The sequence below is a fragment of the Chrysochloris asiatica genome, unplaced genomic scaffold, assembly GCF_000296735.1.
Source record: "Chrysochloris asiatica unplaced genomic scaffold, ChrAsi1.0 scaffold00164, whole genome shotgun sequence".
NCBI classification, from domain to species: Eukaryota; Metazoa; Chordata; class Mammalia; order Afrosoricida; family Chrysochloridae; genus Chrysochloris; species Chrysochloris asiatica.
This window is the reverse complement of record NW_006408682.1, coordinates 7052664-7064837: the sequence shown is the minus strand read 5'-3', so window position 1 is coordinate 7064837 and position 12174 is coordinate 7052664. Positions and strand designations below refer to the sequence as shown.

At 41.1% G+C, this 12174-nt stretch overlaps 1 protein-coding gene across 5 annotated transcripts in view; it reads right to left on the bottom strand.

Annotated features, from left to right (window-relative positions):
- Positions 1 to 12174, bottom strand: part of NRP1 (neuropilin 1) — a 201057-nt gene that overhangs the window by 35813 nt on the left and 153070 nt on the right. For all 5 annotated transcript variants that reach the window (XM_006871254.1, XM_006871255.1, XM_006871256.1 and 2 more), the window contains exon 9: positions 5914 to 6245. In XM_006871254.1, the coding sequence (XP_006871316.1) occupies positions 5914 to 6245 (332 nt within the window). The remainder of the gene's footprint in view (positions 1 to 5913; positions 6246 to 12174) is intronic.

Genomic DNA, 12174 nt, shown 5'->3' with positions numbered 1-12174 from the left:
TGGGGGAAGGAGATTGCCACACTTTCCTCCTTACACATTTCTGGTTGTACTTGATCCTCTAACCTTTGGTCATTAGCTCTTTAACCATTTGCTCTAGCAGGGACTCCCCTGAAGTTTTGTTGCTGTTATCATCCAATCAGTTTTGACTCATAGTGACCCTGTGTAGGGTTTTTAAGGACGGCTGATGGTCTTAAACCATCCACCTTGTGATTAGCAGTCCAGTGTTTATCCTACAGTGTCACATCAGGACTACAAGTTTTAGAATTGAATTAATTGGCTTTATTCAACTCAGAGAAACTTCGGAATCTAAAAGTATATGAACAACATAGACTTGCTCTTCCCAATTAAAGATTTCCTCTACATATTATTTTTTAAAAAGAGAAATCTTTTGATTGAATTGTACTCTATTGACAGTACTGCAATTGCTGGCAGTAATTTAGAATTTGAAATATATTATTGTTAGGCCCAGTTAAGCTGTTGTCAGTAAAATACTAATTATAATGAAAATGCCATTACTACACATGCAAGTTTTGTCTACATTAACATAACTTTAAAGATCACAGGAGAAAAGCATTCCTTTTTGGGATCCTGAACTTTGCTCTTAATTTTCACTTGAGGGAAGAATTAGGAGAATTTAAATACATTATAAAATCTGACAGTGATACAGTCAGAAAAATATTAGCAATGAAAAGCCTTGTGGAATTGAGCTAACTTTGGTAACAGAAGATTGCTTATTAATTATCTTTGCATTCTTTTACTAATCATTTATTTTTTTTTAGAAGAAGAGGGCTTTCAGCATTCGGATCTTCAATCTGTTCTTGAACAGTCTGGTCAATTCAGACTCAGATACACCTGTTCCATCACACATTACTTAGGGATAAGGAGTGATAAGAGGGCACACCAGATTTTAAATACAATCAATAGCCAAAGAAAACAAAACAAACAAAAATCAAAACCAACACTCCTCCTCCACTTCCAAAACAAGCTGCAATAGGGTCTATTCATAACTATGGGACCCCTCTATGTGTCAGAATAGAATCGAACTCCATAGGGTTTGTGATAACTGAATTTTCAGAAGTACGACGATGAGCCAAAACTTTTCTGCATTCTGGCTACAGAATTTATTGTAATCAACTTTTAGGAAAGACAAATACAACATTTTTTGACATACTCTATTTGCTCTGGTAGCGTAGTGGTTACGAATTGGGCTGCAAACCTCAAGGTCAGCAGTTCAAAACTACCAGCTGTTCCGTGGGAGAAAGATGAGACTTTCTGCTCCCATTAAGATTTACAGCCTCGGAAACCCTGTACAGGGTCGCTATGAGTCCAAACTGACTCCACGGCACATAACCACACCACAACCACTTGCTTTTCAATATACTTTGTCCATTTGTCAACAAGCTTTTGTATTCCCTTTATCAGAGGTGAAGCCTCATCTTTGAAGGGCTGCTTTCAGGGGACCAAACAGGTGAAATTTCAATGGAGCAAGATCAGGATTATAGGTGTTTTTGTTGTTGTTGTTAAGTGCTGTCGAGTTGGTTTTGACCCATAGCGACCCTGTATAGGGTTTCTGAGGAGCAGTTCATGAGCTTGAACCGCCAACTTCGCAGTTCAAACAACTTTGCAATCTGGTGCATTAACCCACAGTGCCACACCAGGACTATAGGTAGGATGCGTTAATACTTCAAAATGAAGTTTATGTAGAGTATCAACAGTGTGGGCAGAGGTATGTGGATGTGTATTGTCATGTAATATCAAAATAGCAGTCCTCTGCTTTTAATTCCAAATTTAGGTCTCAGTTCTTCAATGAGCATTTCACTGTAACAGACACTGTTGATTGTTGAACCTTTTTCCTGATAGTGTTCCAATATTGGCCCTTGAGAGTCCCAGGAAACTTTCAGCATCAATTTTCCAGCTGATGGCTGACTTTTGAACTTTTTCTTGATCGGTGATTGAGGATGTTTCCAGTTCATATTTTGTCGTTTACGCTCAGGCTTATAGTGATGAATCGATTTTTCATCGCCAGTAACGATTTTTTTAAAAAAAGAAACTTTTACCTTTCTTTGAGTATTGATCCAAATTTTGTTTACAGATGTCCAAAAACTTCTGTTTATGCTCTTACGTGAGTTGTGTTGGTATCCATCTCTCACATAGTTTTCAAAAAACAAGCTTGTCCTGAATTATGTTATAGGCAGAGCCATGGCTAATTTGCAAAGGATTTGCCACATAGTGACCCTATGGTACAAGGCAGAACTGCTCCCTAGGGTTTCTGAGGCTGTAAATCCACTAAGGAAGCAGAAAGCCTCATCTTTCTCCAGTGGTGCAGTTGATGGGTTCGAACAGCTGATCTTGTGCTGAGGACTCACTTCACTACCAGAGCTCCCAAATTTTACTTATTGTCACTCGTCTATTCAACAGAATAACTTCACGTGCACACTCAATGCTGTCATCAGTTGTGGACGTGGGCAGGCATTTTCATATAACCACAGTGTGGATCATTTTTGATTCACCCTTGTGCATCTATTGTTGGTTTTAAGTGACTTTGAGTTGGTCCCGACTCATAGTTACCTTGTATAGGGTTTCTGAGGAGTGGCTGGTAGATTTGAATCCTTGGTTTTGTGGTTAGCAGTCCAGTGCTTATCCTACAGCGCCACACCATGTGCTTCTGTTGTTGTGTGCTGTTGAGTCAGTTCCAACTCATAACAACCCTGTATTGATTTTCCAAGGAGCAACTAGTGTGTTTGAACCACCTACCTTCATGTTGGCAGTCCAGTGCTTATCCTAGAGTGCCACAGCAGGTGCTTCTAGGTGGGCTCAAGCCTCTAACCTTGGCTTAGCAGCCCAGCACATTAACCTTTTGCACCATGCAGGATTCCAGTGTAATCTAAGTACTGTTTTATTTCACACAGCAGAGTACTTGTTTCACGCTTACCTAAAAGATGATTGACACCTAAGCAGGTGACATATGTCTGTAAATTTAAATGTCCCATTGCCATTAAGTTCATTCCCTCTCATAGTGACCCTATGGAAAGGCAGAACTGCTCCCTAGGGTTTCCGAGGCTGTAAATCCACTAAGGAAGCAGAAAGCCTCATCTTTCTCCAGTGGTGCAGTTGATGGGTTCGAACAGCTGATCTTGTGCTGAGGACTCACTTCACTACCAGAGCTCCCAAATTTTACTTATAAACTGTTTAAATGCATGGTGTTCCTAAATGGAAGGTTTTTCCAGTCCTTTTTTTTTTTTTTCATTTTAAAGATAATATTTCAGTGGAAGGACAGGCTAAGAATTACAGATTAAATTCTAAGTAAACGATTCAGAAGCTTTTATGGTTTTAAATATCATGTTGTTGTTGTTGTTAAGTGCCGTCGAGTCGGTTCCGACCCATAGCAACCCTGTACAGGGTTTCCGAGGGTGTAAATCTTTATGGGAGTAGAAAGCCTCATCTTTCTCCCGCGGAGCGGCTGGTAGTTTCGAACTGCTGACCTTAAGGGTCGCAGCCCGATTCGTAACCACTATGCTACCAGAGCTAGGAAGATGATAATGGAGAAGACAACCATATCTGTTTTTTGTTTGACCATACAATTCGAGTTGTATCTTTTATACTGAGCGACAGAGAGAATTTTAAATCCAGTAATGAACAATATTCCTTCTGATGAATGTTAGGGATTGAACTGTGTTCCTGAAAATACATCTTTACTAGACTAGATCATGATTCTAACCTCCATATTGTAATCTAATCTAATTATCTTTTCTTTTTTTTTTATTTATTGTGAACTGAGTGATAGTTTACATGAGAGAACACTGGCTTTACGCCATTGTTTCACTGCAATGATTACCGTGTCCCCTGTGCATCATCATTCAACAGTATTTGCTTTCATTCCCTGTTTTCCTTTCTTCCTTTTTTGGGGGTGGGGTGGGGATGGGGAGTGGTTCAGAAAAACACTCAGTAATATATAATAATTTAAACAACCAAAGGACAAGACACTCATATCTTAGGAATAAATATCTAACACATTTAACCCATCTGGAGTTGAGTTTTGTATTCCAGTTGCAAAGCTGTGGGTAGGTGTCATGTGGAATTCTAGCCCCAGTTCACTACAATTGAATGGCTACCTTTAGGCTTGATTGCAGCCGCTCAGATTACATAACAAAAGACTGGAAGCACAGCGTACACCCTATCAACAGCATATGGTGATTTGTTTTCTTTCTCTCTTAGAACCAGAGTGTTGAAGAACTTGTCAAAACAGCACACACTTCAACCCGACAGCAGATAGCACTTCCATGAAGTTGCGGATTCGCAGCATATTCACACTTTGTGATGAAGTTACAAAGCTCCCTACTCTTCAGGGAACTCCAGTCTCTGATGTTTATTTTATTTTATTTTTTTCTTTCCCCCAAGCAAAAGGGGCAGACCTCCCAGGGGAAAGACAGTGGACACAAGAAAGAAAGGGACAGCACATAGATAAAAATAACACAGAAAAAACATGCCTTGGAAACCCCAAAGTTAAGGAGGGACATGATGGGGAGAGATTCTTATCTGGACCCCCTGCTCTGAGGCTGGTTCCCATCAGCACATGGGACACAGAGCGGACTCCTACATCTGGCCGTGTAGGAGCTGGCAGCTTCTCTGGGTTTATGTTTCCTGCCTGCAACGCCTTTGGCCTGAGTCACTAAATTAAGCCATATTCCCACACTTGCTTAGAGTGGGAGTGAGGATAATATTCCCTCCAATGGGCTAAAATCTTCTTTTCACTAGAGAGTAGGTCATGGGCAAAGCAGAGATGGGAGGGCTGGGAGCAAAAGGCCGATTGTGTTGGTTGTGAGAAGCATTATCAACTGAAGGGAATTCCCACATTGCATACAAAACCTAAACTTTGGATGGTCTGTGGGTTGATTACTTATTTTAATCCCAAACAGGCTTCCTGACCACACAGCATACTTCTGGGTTCCCTCTCCAGGTTGGTTTATGTGCTGAGAAAGGGCAGACAGATTCAGCTCCCAGCATCGCTGAAACACAATCACTCAAGTTTATCTGTATGGTTTAAAAAAAAAAAAAATCATGTCATGTGTTCTGGTGAATTTGGAAACACTATTTTTATATATGAAGCTCTGGTGGTGCAATGGGTTACATTTTGGACTGCTAACTGCAAGGTGAGCAGTTTGAATCCATCAGCCAGTCTGAGGGAGAAAGAGGAGACTTTCTGCTCCCATAAAGATTTCCAGCGTCGGAAACCCTTATAGGGTAACTATGAGTTGGAATCGACTAGACAGCAGTAGATTTGATTTTGGTGTTGGTATTTTTATATGAAATTTCCTTCTCTTTTATTAAGAGCTGACTGCATTTTAAACATCTCCAATGTGTAAACAATACACTTAAATCTAGGGTGATTAGAAGGACTGGGGAACAAAAGGGATCCCTGAGCAGTATGAAAGGTTGGAGGTTTGAGCCCACCCAGAGACTCCTTGGAAGAAAGGTTTGGGCATTTAATTCTATAAAGTCGGCCAATGAAACCCTTATGACACACAGTTCTACTCTACACACAAGGGGTTAACATGAGTCTGAGCTGGTTCTATGACTGCTGACTGCATTGATGGGTTAAAATCTGGGAAAAGATTTTGGGTTCCTACCTAGTGCCACCTGTGAGTACCCCTGTAACCAGGCTCAGTTTGCCTGTCGATATTTTGGGGGAAAGCATGTGACCAACATAGTTCTTCTATGCTTATCTCAAATGCCTTTTTCAGCACCCCATTTTCTGACTTCTCCAGGATAGGGGGTTTGACTGATATCACACCTCCAATGATTTCAAGGTTTAAAGAAGAAAACAAAGAAGTAGTACTTCCTCTGGGAACTGGCAGGGACCCTGGAATTCAGTCAGGGGTGTAAGGAAGGACCTCCCCACCAGACCACACTCACCTTGCCCTTCCGCTTGCTGTCGTCTGTGATCATCTTCCAGTCGGAGCCATTGTTGCTGTATCCGATCTTGAACTTCCTCATGAACACCTTGTTCTCCCGGTGCTTCCCACCCTGAATGATGATGCCCCGAACGATCTTCTCCTCCCCCAGGTCCACTTGGAGCCACTCGTTTACATAGGGATGAGGTGCGGGAGGCAGTGCCCAGCCCGAGCGACTGGTGACGAGGCGAATATTTTCAGGCATCCAGTTTCTGTCTGCTTGGTTTGATGCTGTGATCTGAGAGTCGGAAATGAGTCCAGACACCATACCCAACATTCCGGAGCACGGATAATCTAAGGGATGGAACGAAATAGATCATGTGAAATGGTTTCCTGGAGACTACGGAAGAAAACATTGTCTGTACCCATTCACCCAATTAAGAAATATAATAATTGCTTGTATATTTTACATTCTGCAAGGTACAGCCTTCCCTCCTCCCATCTTTTCTCTCATCCTTTCAGGTGGCTCTCCCTGACTTACGTTCCAACAAAGAAAAGTTTTCAATACAACATACACCTCCACTTTTTGAGTTCTACATTTAAGCGCCAAACTGTTGAAATCCCATTCTCTTTGGTATCCAGAAATTTTCTCTAAGATAAACTATATACCCTGTCCAGCAGAATTTCATAGTTTATAGTAGATTGGAGATAAACAGATAAATAATTTCAAGACCAAGAGTCTGCTAAAACCCAAACTCAACCCTACGCAACCAACTGCCATAGACTCAATTCTAACTCATAGAGACCCTATAAACCAAAACTCACAGCCAGTACTGACTCACAAGGACCTCATAATACAGAACAGAACTGCCCCTCTTGGTTTGCAGGCTGTAAAGCTTTACAAGAACAGGCAGAGGTGAGTTTGAACTGCCGATTGTGTAATCATCGGTCTAATGCCTAGCTCACAGTGCCAGTGCCACCAGGGCTCCTAACAGAGAGTGTTCGAGCAAAAGGCAAAAAGAAAATGGTAAGGAGGTGAAGGAAAGAAAGGCTTGATGGTCTGCTTCTGAAAGATCACAGCTGCTGGAAACCCCAAGGGTCTGAGGTGTACTCTGACATACATGAGGTCATGACATCCAGTTACAGACTGGGCACTAGTAAGGAAGTAGGGAGAAGGAAAGTGGTAACTCTGCTTACAGAGACAAAGGTGTTTCTCAGAGAAGAGCTACTCTCCCCACCCCGATTTCTAATTGCATTAGAATCCTTCAACATGGCTATCCCAACATCCTCTCAAACATGCTCTGTGAAAATGGCAGTAATCCATTCCCCCTTGACAGTAATCCTTTATGTTGTTGTTAAGTGTTGTTGAATCAACTCTGCCCCATAATGACCCTGTATAGGGTTTCCGAGGAGCGGCTGGTGAGCTTGAACCGCTGACCTTGCCGTTCCAATCAACTTTGCAGTCCAGCGCATTAACCCACAGCGCCACACCAGGGCTCCTCAATCCTTTATGGAATCGTGTATTTAATCAACAGCATCACCAATCAGCAAGTCCCTTCATCTTGTCTTTCCAGGTGTTGTGTTTTCCATTCCCGTTTTGCTCCCAGATCCAGTCACACTTTTCTTCATAAAACAAGTTATCTTGGACTTTATGATGCAGCGTCCATGTCTTCTGGGCATCATCCTGGCCCATGCTCTCCTGGTCAGGGTCCCTGGGTGGCCTCCTAACCTTAATCTTGAACCTGTACTACACATAACTGTCAGAGGATTTTCTAAGAAGAGTCGGCTATGGCTTCTCAGGAAAAAGGAACTTTGGCGTGTGTAATGGTTGGTTAAGCACTAGGCTATTAATCAGAAGGTCAGCAGTTTGCACCCACTCCGTGGCTTGGGGGGAGAAAGACCAGGTAACCTGCTTCTGTAAAGATCGTTGCTGTTGTTAAACACCGACGAGCTGGTTCAGACTCATAGTGACCCCGTATAGGATTTTCAAGGCTTTCAATCTTTGCAGTAACAGAAACTCTCATCTTTTCCCCCTGGAGCAGTTGGTGGCCTTGAACTGCAGACCTTGTGGTTCATTGTTGTTAAGTGCCGCTGAGTTGATTCTGACCCGTAGTGACCCCTGTATAGGGTTTCCGAGGAGAGGCTGGTGAGCTTGATCCACCAACCTTGTGGATCAAACTGACTTTGCAGTCCAGTTCATTAACCCACAGCACCATACCAGGATTCTTTGTAGTTTAGAGTCAAGTCCTTATTCTACAGAACCACCACCTTCTCCTGTTAAGAACTGCAATGCAGAAAACCCGATAGGCAGTTCTACTATGAACATATGGGGACGCAATGAGTTGGAACAGATTTGATGGCAGCATCTAACAAAAACAACCTCTTAAGAATATAATAGCATGCACAGTCAGTACCAAGTCTTGGTGTAAGCACTGGGCTGCTAACCTCAAGGTCAGCAGTTCAAATCCACCAGTTGCTTCTTGGAAGCCTTATATGGAGTTGCTATGAGTCAGAACAGTCATACCACAGAGTTTAGCACTAAATTGTTCTCTAGATATTTTAACTGTGTCTGTCTTGTATGCATAGTTGAAGTATAAGTTTCAGAGCACAGTGAATATCACATATCTTTTAATATCTTTTACAGCAACCAATAGAATGCTGAGTATGAACAAGAGTATCAACCATTGATTACCTGATAGGCAAGTTAACAGAAATTCCAACATCTCAATGATTCTCCTTTCAGAATTGTACATTTCACTCAAGAGCAGACAGAAATGATAATTCTTTCAAACAGCTCAACTCTTCATCAATTAATTAAAGTTCAGCCTTAAAGCAGAACCATCCTAAGGGAGAGGCAGCTATCTAATACAATCACACTGTGTTCACATTAGCAAACCGAACCTTTAGAAATAATTTCGTAGACACACTCCATGTGAGTTGCGCAGTTCAGTTCATGTCCTCTCTGAACGCAAACTTTCAGTGTCTGCTTGTCTAGGAAGTCAGGCGTGTACTGTTCAACCAGGCATGCAAGGTCTTCTATGGCATGTCTCTTCTGTGTTTCCTCAAGTATCCCTTGTTGTTAGCGGCCATAAACTCAGCCCAATTTGTGGTGACCTCATGCTCAACAGGATCCGACTGTTGTGATCCACAGGGTTCTCACTGGCTGATTCTTCCCCCCAGTCTGGACACTCCACTGAAATCAGTTCAACATCGTAACTAAGCTTTCAAAGATTGAGGTTGGTTGCTTGCTAATGAGGCAAACTGTAGTCCCACATACTCACTCCCACAGTCACTTAGCTGATTCCCACTCAGAGCTGACCCTTTAGGACAGAACAGAACTGCTTCCCAGTGTTTCCGAGGCTACAACTCTTTACGAGAGCAGATAGTCTCATCTGTCTCACAACTCAGCAGCTGGTGGGTTTGAACTGCTGACCTTGTGGTTAGCAGCCTACATGTAAGAGGCTCCACCTCTTCCACACAGAAGGTGAGAATTCTAACAGGAATCCACCACCACCTTCTCCAGGTAGCCCTACACATGCCTTTTGCTACAGCCAACTGAGATGGATGCTCTCCTCACATCTGAAGGGGCTTTTTCTCATGCTGCTCCTTCCACATTTTGCTCTCTGTACTATCCAAACCTCTTAAAATCTTGGCCCATTTTTGAAATGCCACATTAATTATTCTCTCAAACTAGACAAGGTTTTCCTTTTCCTGAACTCTCCACAGCCCTTTATCTGCATTAGATTCAATTCCTTGGATGACTGTTATTTTCCCCATCCAGATATTAAGGGTTTTTGTTTTTGTTTTTCATGTCACATCCTTGTAAAGTACTTTTCATTCTGCTGATTGTTTGTATACAGTTGAACAGATGAGAAAAGAGATCAGAGAACGTCAACAACTTCAAGCTGTAACACAACTAATGTGGTAAAGCCCTGTTTTTAGTACTTTATTCTTTTTTTTTTTTAAATTGTGAATTGGGTATAAGTGTGCAGCACAGATCATCAGTCAGATTTTAAGCTTTAAAGGCATAAATCAAATTATATTTTTCTATTTACTGTGTATCTTTGTGCCATTTTATACATAACATTTTCTTGACAAATACTTGTTGAATGAAACAACTTATTAATACAATAAAAGGCAGATGTTCTTTTCTCAGGCACCCTTTCCTATAATTCAGCCCCAGTATTTGCTCCAGGCTGGGACCTGAAAACCCAAAATAAACTCAATGGCAATCAAAAAAAGATTTACAAAAGCGATTTTACTGAGGGACTATGAAACTCTAAGTGTCAGAAATAGAAGTCACATATTTGGTCACTGTGGTCACACCTGCCTGACTCAAAACTAGCTTTCATAAAGGCAATGTTTGGCTGGTAATGGGTACCAGATGTAACCATTTGGAGAAAAGTATAATGAACTTGAATGTGCCAGGGAGAGCAGAGCCTTTACCAAACTAATGTCCTTTTCCTAATGCAGAGTTGGCTGGGACAGCAAGGTGAACATCCACAGATCTAGTGATGCCCAGCCCCGTTCAGCCAGTAGAGCACAGTAAGGCAGCTAACCATTCCTTTCGTAGGTCTCCACACTCAAAGAAGCATGAAGAGATGCCAGCACTTGCTTTTTCCATTCATTCTTTCATTTTTTTCTCATTACTTGCTTTTTACTGAAAACGTGACTCATTTTTAACAATGATTAGGATAAAAAATTATATTCACAAATAACAGCTTGAATGACATACCAGTATAAAACTCTTACTCTTCCATAGTAGGCTGGCTCAGATGCAGCTTGACTACAGCCAGACCCTTTAGCAGTAAGGTTGCCAGATTTAGCAAAAACAACACGCATTACAGTCCAACCAAGAATAAAACAAAACAAAAATCTGGGTATCCAGCTAAATTTGAATTTCATATAAACAGTGAATATTTTTTAGTATAAATATTTTATGAATATAGCACAAGACATACGTACGCTAAAATTTATTCATTATTTCTCTGCATTAAATTTAGCTGGATAAATAAAACCCTGTACTTTAGGTGGCAACCCTGTATAAAGTTTCTAAGGCATGACTGATGTAGCAGTTAGCAGTCTAGTGCTTATCCTACAACACACTACACCAGGACTCCATGGCTTCTTCTAATTTTGTTCTCATTAAATCTCTAGGTGGTGATAAACCATCCAGTACCCTAGGATCACTATGTTACTAAAACATCATTTCCAAACTAAAAAAAAAAACAAAAAAAAAACCAAACAAAAAAACTGGTTAAAAACATAGTCATAAAAAAACTGGAGGAATCTGAGATTGTGGCCCTCGACCACCCTTCAGGTCTGGAAAGGAACATACCCTCCTTCAACCAAGCAGTAGACAGGTACGTAGGGGGAACATTTTTCAGCCAAGAAGTAGATAGACTATAGGGAAACAACAGCCCTAGAAAGATATGAATGACAGAATGGTCAATCACTGAAATTCAAAGGGGCAACAAGTACCTAAGGACAAAGGAAGGTGGATGGAAGGGAATTAGGAACCACAGGGATGAAGTGGGAAGACTGTTCGACAGAAGGGTTTGCAATCACTGAAGTGTATTATTTGTTGAATGTAAAACTAATGATCTTGTCTGTAAACCTTCACTCAATTCACAATTAAAAAGTTAAAATAACAAACAAAAAATAAACATGGGACTGAGATGCTTATATACACTTTCACCACAGTAAAGCAAACAAACAAAACACGAGGCTCTCCAGACCTTGGCATCAGGAGATACATTCTCATGGTAAATTCGAATTTGATAAGTTTTTTTATTGTTGTTGTTGTTAAATGCAGGTATGCTGAATTACAGCTGGCCTATTCAGTGTTAATTAAAGAGGGTGCAATTTTGAGGTCTAGCCACTTGTTTTTCAAAAGGCCAAGGTAAGAACGGCAATCCATTCAAAATTGACCACTGAACACTTGATATTTCAGGCATACAGGATACAATAGAAAAAACATAGCAAAGATCGTATCCTTCTTTCATTAATCTCCACTCTGAAGACACTGCAGCCTTGAAAAGAAGAATATGACCTGCTCTAGTAAACAAGCAAAAAACTCTGATGTTATTTATTATTGTCTTATTAAAGGCTGGAGCTAATTCTAGGTTCAGTATATTGGGGACCATGTGTTGCTTTTAATATACGTAGGCCAATGAGTGAGAACTTACTCTAAGATAGGCGCTTTCATGTAATCCTCATTATACCCGCATTAGGGTTCATTTTACAGATCAGGAAATGGAAAGAAGAGGGCCACACGTTCACT